The 23,931-nt window shown below is 31.5% G+C and overlaps 3 protein-coding genes across 6 annotated transcripts; 1 reads left to right on the top strand and 2 right to left on the bottom strand.

Annotated features, from left to right (window-relative positions):
• Positions 1-1,728: 1,728 nt before the first annotated feature.
• LOC115886169 (endophilin-B1) lies at positions 1,729-18,367 on the bottom strand. 4 transcript variants are annotated; one of them, XM_030905243.1, is made up of 8 exons: positions 18,207-18,367; positions 17,930-18,149; positions 15,539-15,752; positions 14,967-15,030; positions 12,993-13,031; positions 11,876-12,066; positions 3,253-3,388; positions 1,729-2,071 (listed from the first exon to the last, which is right to left on the bottom strand). In XM_030905243.1, the coding sequence occupies exons 1-8, from the start codon at positions 18,267-18,269 to the stop codon at positions 1,970-1,972; spliced, it is 1,029 nt and encodes a 342-aa protein (XP_030761103.1). In that variant the 5' UTR covers positions 18,270-18,367; the 3' UTR covers positions 1,729-1,969. The 4 variants fall into 4 exon arrangements, with proteins under 4 accessions (XP_030761103.1, XP_030761104.1, XP_030761106.1 ...); XM_030905244.1 differs by lacking the exon at positions 12,993-13,031 and having other exon boundaries at positions 18,207-18,366; XM_030905246.1 differs by lacking the exons at positions 1,729-2,071; positions 3,253-3,388 and adding an exon at positions 4,559-5,698.
• A 295-nt stretch (positions 18,368-18,662) lies between these two features.
• On the bottom strand, positions 18,663-22,374 carry LOC115886175 (vacuolar protein sorting-associated protein 52 homolog). Its single transcript, XM_030905253.1, has 4 exons — positions 21,400-22,374; positions 21,190-21,345; positions 20,892-21,131; positions 18,663-19,357 (listed from the first exon to the last, which is right to left on the bottom strand). The coding sequence occupies exons 1-4, from the start codon at positions 22,372-22,374 to the stop codon at positions 18,728-18,730; spliced, it is 2,001 nt and encodes a 666-aa protein (XP_030761113.1). The 3' UTR covers positions 18,663-18,727.
• Positions 22,375-22,707: 333 nt separating this feature from the next.
• Positions 22,708-23,794, top strand: LOC115886202 (40S ribosomal protein S18). Its single transcript, XM_030905289.1, has 3 exons — positions 22,708-22,791; positions 22,985-23,272; positions 23,585-23,794. The coding sequence occupies exons 1-3, from the start codon at positions 22,789-22,791 to the stop codon at positions 23,750-23,752; spliced, it is 459 nt and encodes a 152-aa protein (XP_030761149.1). The 5' UTR covers positions 22,708-22,788; the 3' UTR covers positions 23,753-23,794.
• The last annotated feature ends 137 nt before the right edge of the window (positions 23,795-23,931 follow it).

Here is a 23,931-nt window from a genome sequence, read left to right as displayed (position 1 = left end):
ATTAGCCAAAGAATTAAATTTCCGCAAATTAAAAATCACCCTGTATCTGTTCTGTAATATTGCTGTACGTTCTAAACAACGTTGTTAGTTTTTTGCTATATACGGAAGTACAGTTTTGATATTTACTAGATTGCTTGATGCTGAAATTGACACGGTTGTTGTCAAAACGAGGCAATAATGTTTTTTGTCACAACACACTATGTACATGCAGGCTTTTTACATAACTCGTCCAATGAAAGATATTTTAATTTAAAGGTTAGGAATATTTTGAGGGTTACCCATACCGAGTGTTGTTCAAAAGTGGCTCACCCCTATAACTCTTTTATTTTTCCAGAAAATAAAAACGAGATTTGGTATGTCAGTATAATATGACATAAATCAAAATTGCTTGGCGTATTCAATTATAATCGATACCAAATAAATTTTTAGTTACGTCATTGAGGGCGCGATTATTAATTTCATTGTTCTAAACCATGGACATATTCGGCGCCGGGATGACTAACTGGAGTTAAAATTTCCCGCTAGCGATTCAGGTGGTAGCTCTGCTGTAAAAAATGTTAAATTGCCACATTTATTTATTTATTTCCTGACACTTTAGTTTTGTATTGCGAGTTTTTGCAAAAAACTCATCGCAACCTTATTAGAATATTTCGAACAGAAAAGGGGAAATAATGGCCCTTTATGCCCCTTAAGCGTTGTTAAGGAGGTGAGTTTTGTTGATGTAAATAATAACGTTTATACATTTTATAATTAATTCATTTTTATTTCCTGAAATATGTCGATTAAAAGAAAATATGTAAAAATCGGCAACGCTGTGCCGGTCAAGCTTAAACACGAGACTAAAAGTTTATTTGGTATGATCTATGGATTCAGTAATTTCTTGTTTCGCCGAAAATGACTTCATCTTTTGATTTTTAAATGGTATCAATGGAATGACATATCATATGTCCACTTTTGACATTTTCGCTTAATATAAATAGTATTTTAAAAATTTAAAGTGTTAAAAGAAAAAGAAAAAAATATATTTGATCGTTTGAATACGTCAATCGATCCTGATTTATGTCATATACTACCATACCAAATCTAATTTTATTGTCTGAAAAAATAAAATAAAATATAGGGGTGAGCCACTTTTGAAAAACACCCGATATAGGTCTAAATTTCGCTGCTAGCTTCATTGTTTCGATTAAATATAGTATGTAGGCAAGTTTGCTTGAATAAGCATAGATATTCCTAGTTTGAAAAACACTAAATATTTTATTGAATCGCATAGAACGTGATGATTATTGAATAGATTTTATAAGTACACATATAAGAGCTAAAAGTTAGAACTTGTAAGTCTTTTAAATAACAAAATTATCTTTATAGATTAATCATTGACTGGTAACACAGAAAAGAAGAGTTGCCGCATCTAAAGATGAACCCATTGCGTCATCAATGACTCAAATGCATTGCATCTTTGATGCTAGTACTACAGAATGGAAGAAAATATTGATATATCAAGCGTTTGAACTCAAATATTGATATATCAAGCGTTTGGATATTTAAATACGGCCACTCTATACTAATCTAAAAAGTGGTATAAGAAAATAATATGGCTATCTCTTATAATGTTTCCATTAAAACTCGAAGCATCGTCAAGAATATACAAGGTGTCTCAAATTTTATTAACAGTAGACAGAACATAAAAATAATACAATCAAATATTTAATACCCAACATCTTATTGTTATTTTTAAATTACTGTTACACCCTATTATATAAGGTAGGACGCCCTGTATATCACGCTTTTAAAAAATATGTATAACTAATAGTGGTTATTATCAAATATGTTTTAAGAGAGAAATAATTGCTACAAAGATATTTTGATTAGAGTATTATATGTTTGAGTGAAGTGACATTAATAGGCAAGTTAAACACTCTGTGTATATTTGATTCAAACAATGGCAATGGGTGATATTATATTAGTTTTAAAATAATATCTCCAACACTTCGGGTGGAACTTTACCAGATTTATCGTCTTTATGGCATAAAAAATAATCTTCGTCTGGCAATTTTTTCACTAGTATTTCCTAAAAATATTCCATAATTTAAGTCTAAAGCTTGATTTTCAAGCATCCGTTGTCCGACGATACGATATTAATTTAATTGGTTGAATTTAAAGACTTCGATTGGTTAGAAAATTACGCAGTTTTTAAATTTATTGCATTTTCATACCTCCGTTCATCGGGTATACGATTTGCTTGTGATTGGTATCATTTTATATTTTCATTTCCTTAAGAATTACTCTGTTTTACTTATAGTCTAAGAGCTAGCAACGTTTTCGAAAGATAATTATAAGAAAGCTAGTTCTTTAATATATCTTTTGCTATGCTCCCCTGAACAAAGTGCGAACTGTCTGGCTGCCGGTAGGCGTTGCGTTCACTACTGCGCATCATATATGTATTTAACATCTGTTCCCTACTGCGCATCACAAATTCGTCCTGTATTTCAGGAACTAAGGACGATAGAACAAACATTATGTTTAGCATATTTCGTTTCATAAAAAAGTAGCAAAGTAATGTGAAAATCGCATCATTGTATCTCTGATCAGGAGAGCACAGCAAAGCATAGCAAAAGATATATTAAAGAACCAGCTTTCTTAAAATTCCCGTTTTCCCGACGGTGCTAGCTCTTGTACTATTATATTTTTATTAGGGTTAGATTAAATAGTAGTAAAGTAAAAAATTTACGGATGAAAAGTGGCGCGAAAACACTAAGACCAATCAGAGCTTCGTCGGACCATCGTATCAACGGATAACGGACGCATGAAAATCAAGCTTAAGGCTTCATTGAGAACCTTGCAATTAGTAGAATAAATTAGCGGTTTCAATTAGCGTAGAAGTTTGTTCCTCTAGTTTCATTGTAAGCATTCAGAACTCAAAAATAGTGGTAGAAATTTTCAGTTAGTAGAAAAAGTTAGCAAACTTTTAACTTTTGCCACTAATTTACTTCAAGATTAGCGAGCAATGTCATTTAGGCCTTTGATTATCATCCGTCAAGACACAATAGATCTGTAAGGTCTATTAACCCCCCTCCCACTCATTCTACCTCATCCGTCCAGAGAAATTGTGGTTAAAAATGAAAAGTTTATTGTTTTATAAGCTAATTAGGGTTTCTGTATGGATACAATTGCGGACCATCGCAGGATATTCCAATGATTTAAATTGAGAATAAATAAATGACACTTCATTATCATACGATAAATACTTACATCATCAGCTTTAACACTTAGTTCAGATGGACCTTTGGCTTTGTAGTCAAACAAAACTCTTGCCCGTTTCATGTCATCGGTGGAAGATTCGTCTTGGAGTGTAAATATGGAAGTGTTGGGAGTACTACTGGCTAAACTACGAGTATAATTATTAGAAAAAAAGTGCTATTTAGGGAAATCTACCACAAAACACATAAAAGACACACAAACAGAAAATATAAGTTAATAAAATGGCGATATGTACTTCTTTTAGCATATCAGCAAAATTTAAAACATACAAATCTCTATTTTTCTAGACAACATTTTTAAGACTTAACCAAAGACATCTAACTGGAGACACAACACGCCATTTGTTTACAATCATACAAACTTTAACACTTTTATATAAGTTAAAAAGAGATGGCTGCATAAATATGACAACACTGTTGAGTTTCAAATTTCAAGAAATGCAATACAAAAACTCAAAAATTTAGTTCTTAAAAAACTGTTTGTGCTTAAAATTGCAATTTTAAAAAGACTATGAAAATAGACAAAAAAACGGAGAATTACTCACAAAGATCCAACAACACGATACTATACAAAATAATGATTGACACTAGGATAATAATTGTCAAATAATAAAGGACAACATTGCTAAACACGGCGCAATGTGACCAATATAGCGATAATAAAATTCGGTTTAAACTATTTTTTGCAGCTATAATCTAAATCAAAATCTGTTACAATCATTTGCTCTATAAAGTAAAATGAAGAGCTGTTCGGTATCTTAAATTATACAACAAATTTAGTGTCAATGTCGATATGATTGATGACATGCATCGAAAAATGTTTTATGATTACAATAGGTACCCAAAAAAATTAATAACATACTTCGTTTTCAAACACAAGACGCAGATTTAAGGAAATCCGCAGATATTTGACATCATCGATTTTTGTTAGGTTGAAGTTAGATGTCTTTGGATCTAACCATCTCTAAGAAAGCGCCTCTGCGATGGAGCTAAGAAGTATAAAAAGTTGCCAAAATAATTATTTGAAAACTTCCTTTCTTAAGCCTCTACATACCCTGCCGGTCATCCAATTTATGTGGTCGGGATTTTAATGAGCGTGACAGAGAATAATATAAATGTCCGGTTGACAGACAGAGAGGCAAAATCAAAAGCGGCATACAGTGTTGCCGGTTTTTTACGTTTGTAGGAAAATGGTGTAGAAAAATATAAGCTATTTTAAAAAAATTCACGTATATTACTGAAATAATAATATATCTAAACTAAATATAATCTATTACAGCTGTAGTAAAATGAGTAATTAATAGTGAAAAATAAAGTTCCAACCCTAGATGCAACATTTTTCGTAAATGACAATTTTTCGCAAAATCCGGCAATACCGCATAGAAGAAATGTGTCGACCCAATTTTTATCTCATTTTAATACATTAGATTTTCCATTTAGCTGTCTACATCACTGTTTTACACGTTAAAATCCAGACCGCATAGTGTCAATGACCAAATCGGTATAACTGTCAGTTTTGCGTGTCACATCAAGCGGAAAACCTTCTACAAAACTGACAGCAGTCTGTCTTTAGCCCCGTCTATACAGATAACGCTATACCTGTTGTTTTATCAAATATAAGTCTTTGGTGAAGTTAAACATGGAATTTTACTACAAAAAATTGTATTTGTGGTTTAACTTTCATTTGTAAGCATATAAAGGTGCGTATTCACTATCCGAACGAACGAACGAGCGAACGAATGGAATTCGGTATATTTGGACGGGGAACCGAACGCATGCGGCCGTTCGTTCGTTCGCTTGCTCGACCATCCGTTTCGAGTCGGTACATCAAAGGAGTTCAAAAACGAATGGGTAGATGTTACTCGTTCGGTTCTAAAATTCGGTCCCGTCCATACTACTACCGAACGAACCAACAAATGTTCGTTCGTTCGTTCGGATAGTGAATACGCACCTTAAAGCTAATCGTATCATTTGGTAATAACGATTAAATATCTAAACTATTTTGTATAATTACATTATTTTGTGAAATTATTCAAAAATATTTGATTTTTAAAAGTCGGTTATCCATATTATTTTTTCGACTAAAACAGACTGTTTTTCGTCTACACACAAAGTTTTACTTTATTCGTCTTGACTGGGCAGCTAAGACGTTATGTGTAGACGAGGCTTTACGTAGTTAGAGCCTAACGATTGCCAGATAATTTAGGATCGGCTGTCACTGTGAAGTACCACAATGATACCAATCAAATAAAAAATAATGGTCAACTACAAATTACAATTCAGTTAACGAAACAAAAGCGAGCAAGCTTTAGAATTTTGAATCGGTGTTTTCGGTAGACTTAATAGGCACTGACGTAAAAGATCCTTCGAATTTACTGGTGGTAATCGGTTCCAACTCCTCGCTGTTGAGGCGAAGCATTGGACTTACTTTATGCGGACTGAAAACATCAGCATCATCAGCTTAAGTACCTGTTCTCCAGACGGTGTTCCGTCTTAACCCCGTCTACACATAATATTATACCTGTCATTTAAGAGTCTATTACGCTGTACTGTTCGGGTCGCTCTCAGGGGTCGGGTAAAGCGAAGAAAATATATATTATATTTCAGAAATCAGCCTAAGGCTTAGCCTGATCCCGTCGTGTTAAGGAGAGCGCGCACTGAATGGGTATCGGCGCGAGCGAACGACACGACCTGTCGGAAAGTCGATGGTAGCCGCGCACTGAAGTCGCACGATCGACGGTCGAGAGTACGTCACCAGCATATATTTGAGCATAGACGAGGAGAAGTTTATTCAAATTTAGTCAAATTCATTCGGTATTTCAAAAAATTATAAAGTATTATTACTATGTATATTTTTATGCAACTTTTTATATTCTATGCTTTATGATGGAAATTAATATTATTTAGATCTTTAGAAAGATTTAGATAGAACTTTAGATAGATCTTAGAAATTAGTGAAATAGAGTGGAAGATGGGGATAAAAAAATACTACATTACTCTTGGCTTAACCGATTTTAACAAATTTGGTGTCATTCAAAAGGGTTTAATTTGATATTTAAAAATAAAGCTAGATATGAAAAATAATCAAATAAAACTTCTATTTTTAGTTTTTTAATCTAAATAAGTGTCATTACAAACATTTATAAAATAATTTTATATACTATATACATATATATAGCTTTTATTTTAAATTTTTAAAATCTTGGTTTTAAGTCAGTAGTAAATAAAATGAAACTTCTGTTTACATTTTGTTTAATGATTGATGTTTCGACCAATTTTAATTCGGTTTTCTTCAGAATCTATAATATACGTATAAATGATGTTCTAAGTTTGTGGTAAGAAAAAATTATATATTAAACACATTGTTAGTGATAAAATAGTATTGTATATTATAGATTCTGAAGAAGACAGAGTCAAAAATTGGTCGAAACGTCAATCATTAAACAAAATGTAAACAAAAGTTTCGTTTTATTCACTACTGACTTAAAACCAAGATTTTAAAACCTTAAAATATAATAAAAAAGTAAAAAAAAATGAAAAAAGAAAAAATATATAGTTTTTATAGTCGTATGATCGAAAAGAAACGGCATCAGCGATGGCCATGAAATAAAGGTCGGTGTCATTTTATATGTAAATATATATATGGGAAATGTCATCAATCGTCATTTCCCATCCAACTGGACGCCGTTTTTTTCTATCATACGGTAGATATATGTACAAATATTTTATTCAAACATAAATATTATTTTCTCTATTTGTACCTTGTACGGAGCGATCAACATAGTAACATAGGATGTCTATATATCAGCTGTTATTACCAACGTCAAAACAAACCAAAAATTAAATAACATGATAAGTTTTTTGACGATATTTAAATTCGATTTCCATAATAATGTGGGATAATCAAAACGAGATGAGAAATAAATGGGTTTAATCGGAAGGTTTTCTAATTCAGTTATTGAATAAGTGTATTAAACAATATAGGTTACGTGCTTGAAAGAAATTTTTATAAAAAACCGCATATTAAGTATGATATGGTCTCGTACACTTTCGATTAATAATTCATCGGAAATGTTTAATGTAAAACCGCTCCACTAAAAACAGTCGCTCGGCGTAGACTATTCGTCCCCCTCCCATGAATTCTCTGATTTCGCCTGATGGCGCCGGGTGCCGCCGATAGCTCGAAGCGCACCGATCTAATGCAGTGCGCGGGCTTACATTTATTTCAACGTAAACTGAAAATCACGTGTCGGTCGATCGCGCCGATACCCCTTCAGTGCGCGTAGAGCTTTAAGCCACACCCAAAATTCCAAACACAACGCTTGGATTAAGGCTTGATTAAGGTTTGCAGAGCTTCAGCAATTGCCATAAAATAGCGAACAATTTGTTACAAAACCATATAAATTATATAAAAAATTGTATTCACAAAAATTGTAATCACAAAACTTCAATCTATTTCCGTATTGTAACGGAATTTTATGTTATATCTTTATTTCCGAGAAAATTTAGTCCAAATATAAGGAATATTTTGTTGATGTTTGACCATCAAAACCTTAAAAATAAAGAAGTTGTGTAAAATGTGCTACAATACGGATATAGTATAATCCTTTATCTTTAATTTCCTTCTTCATTTGTGTAAAAATACCCAGCCAGTTTTACATAAAACGTTAAATATCGAACGCTTATTTTGCTACTTTTTCGGACTAGTGAAATAGACTCTTAAAAGAATCACGTAAGATGGATTAAAGACTAGCGTGCACACTGGAAGCACGGCATATAAATCACACGGCAGGCCAACTCGCTTTAGCGGGAACGCTACGCGCATATCCTTGCGCACGCCGCCATTATGGGTGCCAGCAACAGAAATTAATCAGTGTCGTAGTCGGTCGTAGTCTTGTCATCGACAACATACAGTTGGGTCAGTAGCGTGCGGCTTAATTTATTTCATTCTTTTTTGAATGATCTATTTTGTTTTTTTATTTTTGTTTATTGTGTGTGCATTGTGTTTACATATTTGGATTTGGGAGTTTAGTAGTACAATGGAAGTCCGAAATTCTTTTAGTTTTAATACTCAATCATTGCCTACGGCATTCAAAGTAATTTTTATTATTAGGTTTCCTGCAAAATGACAAACAAGATTCATTTCTAAATTACTGTTTTTCTGATTATCCGTATCTATTTTTAATTTTTATGGATAGCTCATGACAATTCAGAGAGAAAAGAACAGAGGTCTCGTTGTTTTTTATAATAAGGTCTGCCGTTTTTAATAAGATATGTTTACCAGATCATTTTGGCAATTTTCAGTACCAGTGTGTAATATTCGGACACAAAGTTTTTTAAATGTTCTTCTAAACTGGATGAATTTATCCTGGATGGGAATAATGATAGGTTTACAAGATATTGGAATTACAAGATAAAGTTGTCGTACCAGATTTTTATGAGTGCAACTGTACACTCAAATCTCGCGACAAGCTTTTATACTCGTATAATATAAAAGTGTGTAATGACGTTATAAGTTCATAATAAAAGTTTTAAAGAAAAAGTTTATTTTTTTATTTTTAATGTATTTAAATAAAAGCTTGTTTTTAAAAAGTTTTTTTTCTTAAATTTAATTTTTACTTTTTAGTTATGCTGGTTTCTCAGTGCCACACACTTAAACTCAATTCTTTTTCTTAAATAACTTCCTATGGGCATCCTAATAATATAATAATATGTATATCGCTTTCCATTAAAAAAGGAAAACTTAAAAAAACGATAGCTGTCAAATTTGACAGTTCAAATGTGAGACAAATAAAATGAAAACCGACTATGGGGTAGGGAGCATCCAATATATCGATTTTTATCAAAATCGGACAACTTTGAGATTTTTTTGACAGCTCAATTTTTTTTCTTTCATTTCAACCCATGGCCATCTTATATAGAGATTTTTATCAAAATCGGACAACTTTGAAATTTTTTTGACAGCTGTCAAATTTGACAGCTCAATTTTTTTCTTTCATTTTAGCCCATGGCCATCCTATATATCAATTTTTATCAAAATCGGACAACTTTGAAATTTTTTTGACAGCTGTCAAAAATTCGGGTCATGCCTTGCAAGAAAATGTATTGTCATCGGGACTGAACGTACATGCCAAATTTCAATTTCCTACAATGAAAGGAAGTGCTTCTATTTTAGCTTACAAGATTTTCCCCGAACAAACATAATATGTACATACAAAGCAAGTAAAATAAGCTAGGGACTGCTTCCCATTGGTAAACCTCTTACCATAACAACATTAGACACCCGAGCTGGTTTAAACTCTCTGTTCCCCTTCTAGTCCTCAAAATCTACAATATTATCACGACCACTATTATAAAATAAATTGCACTTGATATTAATGTCTTCAATACATAAAACACAATATCGATTAAGTTCATCCGGTTCATCGAAACTTTCAACTTTTCTTTTTCAGAGTCTCAAATACACTAAGATTTTCTAAGCCAGGTTTGATATCGATGTCATATATTCATTATCTTTAGTGTCTCTGAACGTGGAAGGCAAAATAGATTTGTCAAGAGCGTCTTGTATATTTTTGGCCTGGAAAAGTATATAGCCAAACGTTTAAAAATTCATCAGTTACTTTTCTTCCTTTAGCTGATTTGTTAATTTGTGCAATTTGAATATTAATAAAATTTGCTATGTCCATTGATGGACATAATTTGTACGTATCCTCAATAGATATTTTATTGGGTATTTCTTTATTTCTTGTTTGTAACTCATGGCATGTTTTTTAATTTTAATTGTTTATTCTCTACAGTTAAATGTTTAATTGATTTTTTCATTTTTACTTTTCGAGGAGTATGCGCGGTTAACGATTCATTTGTTTAGATAAAAGTATTGTGTAAATAAAATTCAGTTTCAGTCAATTAGAGTATTTTTTTTTAATACGACTCTGTTTATCAATAGTTTATTTTCTGGGAAATTTTTTGACACGTTTTAATTCGGCCCTGACCATAGACAAACTAACAAAAGCAAGACTTTTCAAAGGATTGAGGAAGTCGAATTATTGTTTTTGCGCTGGCCAGTTGAGTCAGAAATCATCGCGCAGTCGCACTCGTTAAACCTAACCTAAATAAAACGAAAAACGTTTTTGCCTTGAACCATCCTTGAACGAACTGTTGAATTCCTGATTTTGCGTTTTGTTTGCTTATTACTATTATTTTATTAGCGTACAAAACGAAAACAAATAATTTAATACATTTTACATTTATGAAGAACATAATAATTACTGTGATTATACATATTATTGTGATTACATCGCTAACGTAGACAAAACGAAGGTCCTACAAATTGACTGTAAGTTATAAGAATCTTTATCTTTTTAATCTTTTTATGATTTGAATTTTCGTGCTTTATATTTTATAATAGACTCTTAATATTTTTGCAAATTCTTGTGAAAATGTGAAGTTTATGTTTTTGTTTTATATTTGAAAAAGTTGTATATTTTTTAAGATGTTTCTTGTTGTTCCTATTATTAATATTATAATATACATAATTATTTTTTTGTACCTTTTGAAGAATAATGCTTTTATTTCGTTTACCATAACTGTTGTTTTTTTATCATCTTTTTTGTTATTTTAATAAGAGGAATACGTTTTCGTTTATTTAACTTTTGTTTTTATATCTGTTATGTCCAGTAATTATTGTTTATTTTACCGATGGAAATAAATTTATTTGATTTTAATAAACGCTTTTTAATTAAACATCCTTGTCTAAAAGGCTACTACAAAATACACAATCCATAAGTAAACCGTCCTCGTCTAAAAGGCCAGTTGACGCAAGCGCGGTAATAAACTCTTATCAAACTTGTTACCGTTTTGCAGTACAGCGTTGACGCGTCTTGCTTTTGTTAGTTTGTCTATGGCCCTGACTCGGTACCCATAATGGTGATATCAAATTTTAAACAATGGGATCTGGGCAGAGTTAGCCTGCCGTGTGATTTATATGCCGTGCTGGAAGTTTAACCTGCGGTTTTAGATCAGTTTTTAGTAAAAATTATGGAGGAAGCACTGCTTTGTCAATTACAATAGCATTGTGTTTAGTGAAGTTGAAAAAAGGAAAAAGATGGAATCTTAGTACAAAATTGTGTTTATGGTTTAAATTTCATTGGAAAACAAGCGAAGCTAATTGTAAAAATAATACCCGTTTGGTAATTATCGTAAAATATATCTAAATAATTTTTTAAAATTACATTATTTTGTGAAACTTATAATTAGTCCATACAATTTTTTGTAAATTTACTTTAATTTTTTTCAGTACAAGTAAAACGTCCATTTTTTGGACTAAACAAAATATTTTACTTGATACGCTTTGATTGAACAGGTAAGACGTAATGCTGTTTTACAGTTGACAATTTAACTTGCATGCAAGAAAAGTTGCAGCAACTTTACTTGCCGCAATAAAGTTGCAGTTCATTTTCCAGTAAGCAATTCTTATTGGAACATTTTTGTTTCAATAAAAATAGCTTACAAAAAAGTGTTATGTGTAGACGGAGCTTTACGACAGAAATAAAAAACCCGTGTCGCCTTACCGCATATAAATATTTTAAATTTTCTAATTATTTTCATTTACTAACCTATTCAGTTCTCTTTGCAGATCTGTCATAATGGTGGTACATTGAGAATAGAACCGAGCCTGTGTCTCAACAAATTCGTACAAGCATCTCAAATGAGCGGCGTGCGACGAGCTTAGGCCTTCTAACAGTAGTTTCGTTATTTCCGTTTGCCGATCGAATTCGGATTGGGCGATTCTTAAATCTCTTTCTGCCTGAAAACGATAACAATATTTTTAAAATATTGCTTATGATAACATGTAATACGTGTATTCTAGGGTGGGTCAAGAAAATCGACTATTTTTTTATCACTTTATACTCTGAAAAAAGATTGGTAGACACTAGACACCTCAAAAAAATTATTATCTCCAAGTATAAGCTTTTAATTTTAATAGGAAGGTCCTCCACCTTTCAGTTTTCTATTTTTTCCTTATTATTAGAAAGAAAAATTCATATTTCGGTATTTCCTATTTGGAAAAAATCTTTATTCTCACATATTATATTTGTAGGAAACTGAATTCTCTACAAAAAAGGTATATTATAATTTTTTTGTAAAGCTCATCGTTCGAAAGTTATTAAAGGTTGAAATTTGATTATCATAAGGCAGGTTTCTTTTTTCTTATGAATTTTATAACTCGTTAACAAAAATTCGTGTTTTTGTAAGAAATTCACTGCTCTACAAAAATGCTTTCTCATGATTAGTCGATTAAATTAACCGTTTATAAGATCATCGTCAAACTTCAAGGCACAATAATTTAGCAGTTTTTGATCAATAATTTGAACAATTCCAATCCAATTTTATCTCAGTTGATAATTAAATAAAAAAAAACTTTTTGATAAAAAAATTATTTATTTTTTCTTCTAGATCAATATTTTTTATATTAAATTAGTCACAAAAACGTTATTTACTCGGAATTTAATGAATCATTGACTCTAAGTTATAAAGAATGCAAAATTTTAAAATATTTCTTTGTTCACAGAAACTCAAATTTGTACACATTTTCCGGAAACTCATAAAATCAATTGGAATTGTTCGAATTATTAAACAAAAACTGTTAAACTTATTGTGCATTGAAGTTTGACGAAGAATATCTTTTAAACAGAGACGAACATCTTTTAACTACTAAGATTATTATGGTACCTGTTCCAGAAGAATTTCTGGTGCAACATCCTCCTTACCCTTTGCAGCATAAAATAAATAGTTAAAACAAATAATTAGAAACGATAATAAATGTATTTCTTATCATTTATTATCTAAATACTTTTTTTAATTAATATGTACATTAAAAAACAAAAAAAACATAGCGTTACTTCCATGAACCCATTTACCAAAAGGATCACCTTCTGTGGTTGGGATAGAAAAATATTGTATCAGGAGATGTTGATGAAACTGTTCTCTTCTAAATTTATTATATGTGGCATATATTGATGTAAAGAAATTATTAGAGCACTTAGATTATACGGTTATCTCTTTCGGAATAAATGTGGGGATAGATTACCACTCCAGATATCCATAGAAAGACGGTTTTAAAAGACAAGTAAAATGTTGTGGGTAGATGGGACTTTATATATACAGGATGTCCCAGAAATAAGTGCAAATATTTTAAGAGGTGGTAGATCTGGTCAAAAGAAACATATTTTCTCTTTGCCATTTGAAAAATAAATTGAAAATAATCGAGTTATTTAACTTTGAAAATTTAAAAAAATAATAGCAAAATTTTGAGAACCGCCGGCAGATATCGCCAACTACATCCAATTACCCGGATCTCAGGTAATTCGACGCCCTCTGTTGTCATATGGACAAGAAAGTGCTATAAAAATAAATCATAAAATCACACCACCTGAGGAGTTTGGCAGAGATGCACTGCATTTTTATGATTGTGATATTATTACACAAAATAAATTAAAAGAAAAAACTTACCCAATATTAAAAAAATATACTTATGACAGATCGATGTAACTGTGACAGCTCTCTTTTTCGATACACACTTAACTAAAATAAACTTCACTGTGCTGCTTTACTTGTACAAACTATTATAATAACTGCTAAAATAACAGTCCCCATTTCTAACACATTATTTTCATATATCATCTCAATTCGAACCACTGATTTACAAAACACCTTGAAAAGCGCACGCTACTTTTAATACTTTTCAGAATGAATAAATGTTGAGAATTATTGTCTCTTATCGCCACTTCACGAACTACTTTTAATTTAAGAAAATACATGTTTCACTCAATTTTCAATATGTATTTGGTTTTTTCGCTTCACACATGCCTTCTACACATGACTTTTCGATGTATTTCGACAATGCCATCGACAGCCCAACCGTACGCCAAGAGTGCCGCGTCAACTGGTCCTTTGAGGCACCGCGCCGCCGTGGCGTGCTTGCGTCATGCGACGATATTAAGCGACGTTGCCTTAGTTACAACAATTTCAAATTCAAGACATTTGAAGCAATCAAATTCGTATTAAATTTTAAAAATAAAACAGAGAAACATGAAAGGAAACAAACAAAACAAAAATTAACTGATTAATCGTCGGGCTGTTTTCGATATATTGAAAACTGAATTACGATAAACATTTTAGAAATTTCTTAAAATAAAGTTATTTTGCAGCATAACAAAGATTTTCGTAAACGTCATAAACGTAATATTTTTGTTAATTCAGTGGGGTTTTTGTAAGTTTTCATTGAAAGTGTAAGTACTAAAAATAATTAATGTGTGTTTTTTTTAGAATTATTAGTAATGAGCACAAATAAAAGATTAAATTTAACATCCCTAATTTTTTGTGTAGAAATTTGTCTGTCAATTTATAATTAATATAGAACTATGGTTGCAATACTGCAAGGTTGAGATACTCACACTCAAGGTAGAGAAATCTCAGGTGAATAAACAAGTGGCGCTAAATTTTTTTTTAATTTCCGGGAAAATGTCAAGAAAAATTTTAAATTTCCAAGAATTTTTTTTCGCAAAAAAAACTCGTAGGCGTGTTTCTAGGGTCGAAATATACTACCAGTTAAAATACTTGCACTTATTTCCGAGATACCATGTATATTATTTATACTTTAAAATTCAAATGACTAAATACTTACGTGTATAAAAAAATACTTACGGTGGATTGACCTAGCATATTTCTTGCCTTCCTCACCCGATTTTTACAAGCGTCCAAGTCTAACCTATAATACAAAAATATACATTTCATTGGCGTGCACCTAATCAAAATATTTGACGAATGAACGCCGCAATGTTGCCACGGCTACCTTTTTACTTTGATATTTAATAAGTGTCAAATAGAAGTCATAATTTTGTCACCAATTTTTCACTTTAATTTTAGACACATTCCTGTTAAAAAAAATCAGGAAGAAAACTCAAGAATAAAATTGAAAATGAGATTATAAGAAGAAAAAAAAGTGCGCTCTATCTTTCAAAGAAATGTATATTTATTGGAAATTTAATTTGCTAATAGTTTCGACCTTTTTATGACGTGCACGCCATCTTTTATTGATCTCTCTATACAATAAATACCGTTTGATAAAAAAACGGGGTCCAGTTGGCTTGGAAATGACGATCGATGACATTCCCCATGTAATTGTACATATAAAAAGACAGCGATCTTCATTTCATGGCCATTACTGACGCCGTTTTTTTCGATCACATTGTACAATAAACACAAAAATTACTAACCTTTTCATTTCTAAAATACTCTGTTCCTTCAATATAGTTTTCATTTCAGTGTCCAAGAATTTTCGTAAAGGCTGTGTAAAACAAATTGCTGACGATCCAATGAAATCTCTCTCGGTTTGACCAAGTTTTTGTTCCCACTGACCAACTTTTACCAGGGCAGAACCATAAGGTGTCCCTGGTCCTAGGCAAGTTCCAGCTTCGACCATATCTAATCCTGTAACAAAAAATTATATATGTATATACCGGGTGCGCCTGAGAAGTGGCTCACCCCTATAACTTTTTTATTTATTCAGATAGAAAAACGTGATTTAGTATGTTAGTATATGACATAAATTAGGATTGATTTGCGTATTCAATTTTTTTCGGTCGCTTCCTGTTTCACCGGAAATTACTACAACTTTTGATTTTTAAATGGCACCCACGGTATATTTTTACTTTATACAATTGAAAATGACACTCTGAATAGAATGACGTACCATATGTCAACTTTTGACATTTTCGCTTAAAAAAAATTGTATTTTAAATTTCAACCTAGGGTGTCATGGCTATGTTAAGAACACTAATTTTTAATCAAGCAGCCTTGGAAAAATAGATTTGATTGTTTAATGTTTTTCGTATCTTGTCCTGGCCAGTTAAAAGATGCCCAAATCGTATTTTTAATCATATCTCAACTTTTTCATACGAAACAAGGGTGGCTCATTAGCATATTTAAAAAGCTTTTTTTTACGAATAATTTGATGCCACACAATTGGTATTATGAGTCAAATTGTCGTTAAGAACCGCATGTTACAATTTCAAATAAACCATATATGCGAAAATGACAAAAGTTGACATATGATATGTCATTCTATTCAGAGTGTCATTTTCTATCGCGTAAAGTAAAAAAATACGTAACCAAATCTCATTTAAAAATTAAAAGTTGTAGTCATTTCTAGTGAAAAAGGAAGTGACCAAAAACAATTGAATATGTCAATCAATCCTAATTTATGTCATATACTAACATACCAAATCTCGTTTTTACATCTAAAAAAATAAGAAAGTTATAGGGGTGAGCCACTCTTGAGACACACACGGTATACAGGGTGGCCCAGTGTTTCAAAATAATCCAAAAATAAAAAATCAGGCTTTCTATTTGCAGGGCCTATTTTTCATCCGGTCGGGCCCTAAGGCCCAAGCAAAAATTCGGGCCCTCTTTTCCAATAAAATTCAAAAATTCAAGAAATTATGAATATTTTACAACCTTTAATGGGACCACCAGACCACCGGGCCCAAGGCCCGGGCCTTATGGTAAAATAGGCCCTGTCTATTTGAGAATTTTACTCAATTTTTTGCACATTTTAAAAATATGTTCATATACAGGGTGATTTAGATAACTTTTACACTAAAGATAATTTTTAAAATAGAATACTGTATATTTTTTTGTGGTTAATAGATTTATTAGTGACTCTTAAAATATGACCATTTTTAGATTATACAGGGTGTCCCAATATTCCGTGGAAATAGAACTATAGTCTATGTTACGAATCAGGGAAGATTTCGACAGACCTCATCCAAAAAATGATAAAAAAACAATTTGACTGTGAATTAAAATGACAGACACAATTGTCACTGTCATGAATTCTGTCGTTTGACAGACTATAGTACGTATTTTTTTTACAACAGTGCTTCATTTGTCCCTTAGTGGGCATCAAACTTTAGAAAAATAAGCACACTTTTTCAGATATTTTTACCGATAATCCAATTTGAATGAAATTTGGGGTGCCTATGTTTTGCTAAGCGCTTTAACATTTAACTTTCACCATAAAAAAACAAGAAAAAGTACAAGAAGATTGAAAACTACCCCCTTCCCTATAAACACCCTGTATTTTAAGTCATAAATAAACATAACTTTATCTTTTCTTAAGAACTTTCTATAGCAAAAATCAATATTTATTCAGTAATTTTAGGTTTTCTAAAAATTAGAGACACAATTTATTTTTTACTTTATTACTACTGCCGTAGGTAAAGTATATTTTAGTAAAATTAGCTTTAAAAAGAACAATATTATAAAATATTTCCAATTAAAACAAAAATATAGGCTATTTTATAATTTGTTTTAAAACTACAGAAATATTCAGTCTAAAAATAGTCATATTTTAATAAAACCACTCACAGATTATGAAATGGTATTTCTAGATTGGGAATTTTATGACAAATCCACTTCTGTATATCAATGAAATGTACACTATCACTGCCTGTATATCTTGCAAAAAAAAACAGTGGAATCAAAATGTGAAATAGGAAATTTTTCATAACACTGAGTCACTTTGAAATTTTATAGAAAAAAAGCTGTATTTATTAGATAAAAATAATAGGTATTATTCATTACACATAGTTTCTCAAAGTTATTACCTAAATATTCCAAATTGCTCAGTCTAGATGGTCGTTTTTTCTCTATTTTCTCATAAACATAATCTTCAATACGATTCCCCGGATTCGGAATAAGCACTGCCTCTGTATTTTTAACGATTTTTTCGGTAAACTTCTTCGTGTTTTCCGCACGTTCCCATAAGTTTTCGAAGTGTGCATCTAGTTCGGTTTTCTCCGATTTCCCGAGTTTTTCTTCAGTAAACTTAAAAAAATCGTTTCTTCTATTGTTATTAAATTTAAAACTATTCTAGAAACGTACCTGTACTACTCTACTTAACGCAGTTCCAGCGTCTTTAACAATATTTTTGAAATTAAACTCCATTATGTATTTATTATTAGAATTTAGTAAAATCGATTTGTTTTTATGTTTACAATTTGAGTAACATTTAATTTTTTGTTAATTTTGTTGACAGTGACGTTTAGACTTTAGACGTTTGTAAACGCAGGAAACGCCCCCCACAGATTACACAGATTTAATTTTTTAAAATTAATTTTATATATGATGTAGGTCATATTAAAAATAACCGTTGAATAATCTGTGGCACTGTGGCTTCTTTTTTTATAAAACATTCAAAATTTGAAACTGAAAATATTATATTATTTAAATTTAAATTAATTTAAAATAAGTTTTTTACGAAAATTTTGACAAAATGAGAGAGATGAAAGAATTATAGATTATAGAGGAGTAAATCTACTTGAAATTCACAAAATTAAACATTCTGTAAGGTACTGTTTTTATTGAAACAAAATAAATAGAACAAAATATAATCCGATCAACATTTAAAAATTGGTTTTGTATTTTTTCATCTCGACCATTATATGATGTATGTTAACAAGCTGCGATCGAACGTTGGGCGCCAATAACTTATGGAATCGGTGATAATATTGGACCAGTTGAGTTAAAGCCAATTGCAACAGCCTAGCTCCTGTAACGAGATTAGGAAACGACAACAGCACCTCCCTATTCAAGTCTTCCAACGATTTTTTCCAGTTCTGCGAGAAATTCTGCACAATTTCTGAAGATTTACCCTCCATCTCTTTCAGTTCCTTCAATTTCGAGTGTTCGAAATAGTGTTCGCACTCCTTAACATACTGGATCATTTCTCCGAAATGCGGGAACAGGATCTGTTCGGCGTATTCGCCACTTTTTGCGGCTAATCGCGATTTAAACGTTTCCGCTTCTTTACAGTTATCCCTCGTTCGTTCCATTATTATATTTAAGATCATGTCGTAGTTGTTAATAAGGAAAATTAGCTGGTCTTTTCGCTCGGTAAATACACCGGCCATGCGAAATATAAACATTTCCACTTCTTCTTGGAGTTCGGCTAGGAGACTGTTTATAAGTTCGTTCGGGAAATTTTCGCTTATACTGACTAGTGCGGCACTGAATTCCGCATATCTTCGGGCGATCTAGAATATTAAGCGAATATTAGAAACACCACCAAGACAAAACATTTAAAATAACGTACGATCGAAAAAAAAAACGGCGTTTGCGATGGTTATGAAATGAAGATCGCTGTCATTTTATATTATGTAAAAGAAAAATCTCAACAATCAGTTCAAGCCATCATACGGCATACGGTACATGTAAAAAACTTTTTTTTACGCGTAAAAAACTATTTTTACGTGTAAAAAACTATTTGTAACGCGTAAAAAAATATTTTAATTTATTACTTTTTCAACATTTCAAACTACACTTCAAATGTACTACTATAATGTACTAAACTACACTTCACATGTCCTTCAAATCTTTCCAATTTAATAGCTGTTAGTAAGAAGTTTTACTTCAAATATGCGCATGTAAGGGCTCAAACACACTGACGACCAGGTCGCACCGGCCAGGCCGCACCTACCTCTAAAACCATTAAATCAAATGATATAGCGCACACTAACATCCTGGCCGTCCGTTGGTCGTTGCGACCAGAAGACTGCACGGAAATATTATTATTTTCTGCCGCTTGTTGCCGGTTTTCTTCCAAATTAATAATTTTTCAGATGAAGGGATTTCATCACAAATTCAAGGCACAATATTTTATTTTCTATAAGATATAGTGTTTTAGTGTAGTTTTTGCACACGTGCCGAAAATCCAAAGAAATAGTATACAGACTGGATCAAATGTAAACTTAAATCTAATCCCTTTTTTTATCAAGGGTCGATTCTAGTAAAAACTCAAAACACACACACATTTTTATGACATACCTACTCTATTTATGGCTGGTATGATACCTGTTATTATAGCTTTGAGTTTCGATGTTTAAAAAATAAAAAAAATAATATTTAAAGTTTTTCGACAACCACTTTTTTTTTTATTAAATTAGTTTTTTTAGTTGTATTGTAGTCATGTACAAGGAGGACAACTGTATTTTAAATATGATATTTAATTTAACCTTTTTCAAACAGGGTTCATTAGACTATATTTCTACTAGGTACATTATTTTGAAAAAAAAATTAGGAAAGTAACTTAAACATTCATAAAAATAGAAGTAATTACTGTTGTAGATTCTTCGTTAATTCGTTATTGTAAACATTGAAATAACTGGAAGCTAAACTTTCTACCTGCTTATATTTAGAGCCAGTGTCTGACGATCTTTTTTTACGATGGCCCTAATATGTTTACTTCTAAAGTCGATAAGGGCGCCATATCAGTAGAAAAAAGAAACAGAATAAATCCCTTTTTGTCGGTCGCGCGTACACAAAGCTTTTTGTTTGTTGTGAATAGCAACTTTGCTTTTTAGTTACCTCGGATATTTTAACATTTCTGAAACAATATTTTCTAATTGGTAAAACGTAAAAAATCGTTAGATTTGACAACTCTGTTGAAACTGGTCGTTCATATGGCCGCAGCTAAAAGCGCAATACATCCGGCCAGCCAACGGCCAGGTCGTTGCGACCTGGTCATCAGTGAGTTCGAGCCCTAATGCACTAACAATTTTTTTTACTTACATAATGCGGTCCTTTCTCTAAATTAAACTTAGTAACATCACAGTCTCTAATACTATTAACATTTAACTTTACAATATATTCAAATCTGGGCAATAGACATTTTTCCAAATTTTCCCAATAATCATCCAAAGCAGGAACGCACCTTTTATGACACATAATCTTATAGCGCAGTATCAAATGAAAGCATAAGAAAATGGCTATGGAATCGTAACAAGTTGATATATGTTGTTCAATGTTTTTCTGAAATAGATTTTAAATCTATAGAATTTAAATATAAAAAAGAATTCAATAAAAATACCTGTAACAAAGTTAAAGTTTTTCCCATTATTTTATTGAATAACTGCAGCGCTAACTGACTTTGAACCATAAAATATTCACTAGCAAATAAATATTCTCTACAAGCATTGTCGACTAAAGCATATTGGACACTTCTAAATATCGCTTCATAAGGATACTATAATAAAACAATTATTATAAGTTAAAAACATCTCATAAAAAATAAATTTACTTTGTTTTTTGTTTCTGCATGTGGTACAATTATCGGTGCCTCTAATTGTTGTGCTAGCACATCTCCTCTATTCCCTATAGTAAATATTGTAGCTTTGTGTTTAAGACTTTTATTAAAAAGACTTCTCGTAGCTGTATCTTCTATACCCATCAAATCATCCTTGGTTGTACTCTCGTCATATAAAAGCTTCATTATTCGACCCTCGTAAGATTTGAAGTAGGAATAATATATTTTACTCATTGTGTCAATATATTCGTTAGAAATTTCTTCAGCTGTATTCCTTTCGTTCATCAAAAGAAACTCATAGTGACATTTATTTTTTAATAAAGCATTTTGTGGAATTTGATAATTCGTCATTGGTTTTCTAAACTTGGATATCTGCTCTAATAGAAACGTTCTAATTTTTGACATGGCCTTTATTTTTAGTTTTTCGAGCACGTCTTTCACGTCGTGGCAGGATTTAGTGTCACGAAAGCTCTGTTCCTTGATAAAACCGATTTTGTGATTGAGAATTTGAAGCTGTGCTAAAAACTCTTTATCGCTAACAGGTAAATCCATTATTGCAACAATCAATGTCTCAGGGACCGATATATCGTCAATAAACTGACTTAACTGGCCCCTAATTGCCTGTCTGTTAGTCAATTCTTGGCTCATAGATATTGACTTACGCTGTAAAGTTAAAATTTCGCTACTTATACTACCTAGATCGTTTTGAAATGAAAGTAACATGTTTTCCATACGTTCTAATATCGTATCGCAGGCCGTAATTTGTGAGTGAAGACTGCTTATATTTTCGCTTTCTTTTATGTAAACTTTAATAGACTGATTTTCGGTGGTTTTTAATTCGTTCTCTATTTCTCGGGAATAGTGTCTGAGATCGGTAAAAGTGTTTAAAATATCTTGAACCACTTTGTCACTGCTGGTTATTCCTTGGCTGCTTCCCGCTACTTGTACATATTTATTGGTGTTACTCATTTTTTTGTGAATTTATGAGAAAACACTAAAAATTTAAAACACATGAAAACAAATGGAAATGACAAGTGTCAAAACAAATACAATTTTTTTTAGACTTGGCAACCGGAATTTACTTTAATTGAAATCGCTCGGATCATATATTTTTAGTACCATCATATATTTTTCAATGCAATAAATTTGTTTCTTTCAAGATTCTCTGATTTTTATACAATATTTTTAGCATGTAGGAAAAAATTAGCGTTTGCTAAATTTTATTGTGAATTTGATATTCTGTGTGAACTTTATTGAATATATATATGAATTATTTTTTTAATCGAAATCGCTTTGCATGTCAAAATTTTGATTTGACATTGACAATTGACATATTTTGAAAATTCAGCGCCCTCTTTCTTCTTGTGAATTTTGTGAATCAAAATGGTAGGTTTTTCAATTTTTCGTTAGAAAAATCTTTTAATATTTTTGCCATCTTTAATTATAATCACCTCAAATAACTTTAACGGTGCCCTGAAATAATTAGGACAATATTAAATGGCATCTTTTTATACCATCTTAATATTTTCATATTTTATAACCTAAAATACTTCTGTTAATAAGTTTTTTGTTGTTGTAGTCGCTGGTAATTCCAGAAAAGTTCCAACACATTCTTCGTATCTTGGGTACGAATATCGATGGAAAAAGGAAAGTGATGTTCGCTTTAACAGCCATCAAAGGTGTTGGTAGGCGATATTCAAATATTGTGTTGAAGAAGGCCGATGTGGACCTAGACAAACGTGCAGGAGAATGCTCTGAAGAGGAAGTAGAGAAAATTATTACCATTATGTCTAATCCTCGCCAGTACAAAATTCCTGACTGGTTCCTTAACAGACAGAAAGATATTGTTGATGGCAAGTACAATCAAGTAAGTTCCGAAACTTAAATAAAATTGTATTTAGAATTTCTTGTTGGCACAATAAAACGGTCAGTATGATTTAATTTAATAGTATATTGACTGGTAGCTTGTGCAAGAGAATATTGCAGGGTTTAGAAGAAACGTTTCTTTGAAAAGTTCAGTTTTGTAGATCAGTCATTGACATTTTTGTGAAATCTGAGAAGCAATATTGAATATTTCATTAAGCTTACTGGTTCTTGCTACAGTATTTTGCTTTAAGACTAAAGAAATACTAGTTTTATTTTAAATAATACCAATTTTACATTTAATATTTATTTTTAGCTCACGTCTGCTTCATTGGATTCAAAACTCCGTGAAGATTTGGAACGCATGAAGAAAATTCGTGCTCACAGAGGTATGAGACATTACTGGGGTCTCCGTGTTCGCGGACAACACACTAAAACCACTGGACGTCGTGGAAGAACTGTCGGTGTGTCTAAGAAGAAGTAATATGTTTTAATTATTTTTAAATAAAAAATTATAAAATAAAAATTGCTTTTTTAATACCAACTCCACTAAACTAAGCTGTATAATTAGTTTTCCTACTGTATCATTTGTAGATATGTTCTAAAAATAAATACATAAATACACTTGATTAAATTTTGGGTTTGAAGTTGCTGCAGAAATTA

This window comes from Sitophilus oryzae, unplaced genomic scaffold (genome assembly GCF_002938485.1).
Source record: "Sitophilus oryzae breed Bouriz unplaced genomic scaffold, Soryzae_2.0 scaffold_471_pilon_pilon, whole genome shotgun sequence".
NCBI classification, from domain to species: domain Eukaryota; kingdom Metazoa; phylum Arthropoda; class Insecta; order Coleoptera; family Curculionidae; genus Sitophilus; species Sitophilus oryzae.
This window is presented reverse-complemented; position numbering and strand designations above follow the sequence as displayed.

Excerpts from the sequence above, each read along its gene's own strand:
- LOC115886169 (XM_030905243.1), bottom strand. The coding sequence starts at position 18,269 with ATGGAGTTTAATTTCAAAAATATTGTTAAAGACGCTGGAACTGCGTTA. Across the intron at positions 15,753-17,929 it reads GAGCAATTTGGAATATTTAG|GATTAGATATGGTCGAAGCT; the intron begins GTAATAACTTTG and ends TTTTTGTTACAG. Across the intron at positions 13,032-14,966 it reads ATATGCTAGGTCAATCCACC|GGTAAGGAGGATGTTGCACC; the intron begins GTAAGTATTTTT and ends TATGCTGCAAAG.
- LOC115886175 (XM_030905253.1), bottom strand. The coding sequence starts at position 22,374 with ATGAGTAACACCAATAAATATGTACAAGTAGCGGGAAGCAGCCAAGGA. Across the intron at positions 21,346-21,399 it reads ATGCAGAAACAAAAAACAAA|TATCCTTATGAAGCGATATT; the intron begins GTAAATTTATTT and ends GTTTTATTATAG. Across the intron at positions 21,132-21,189 it reads AAACTTTAACTTTGTTACAG|AAAAACATTGAACAACATAT; the intron begins GTATTTTTATTG and ends AATCTATTTCAG.
- LOC115886202 (XM_030905289.1), top strand. Across the intron at positions 23,273-23,584 it reads TTGATGGCAAGTACAATCAA|CTCACGTCTGCTTCATTGGA; the intron begins GTAAGTTCCGAA and ends ATTTATTTTTAG.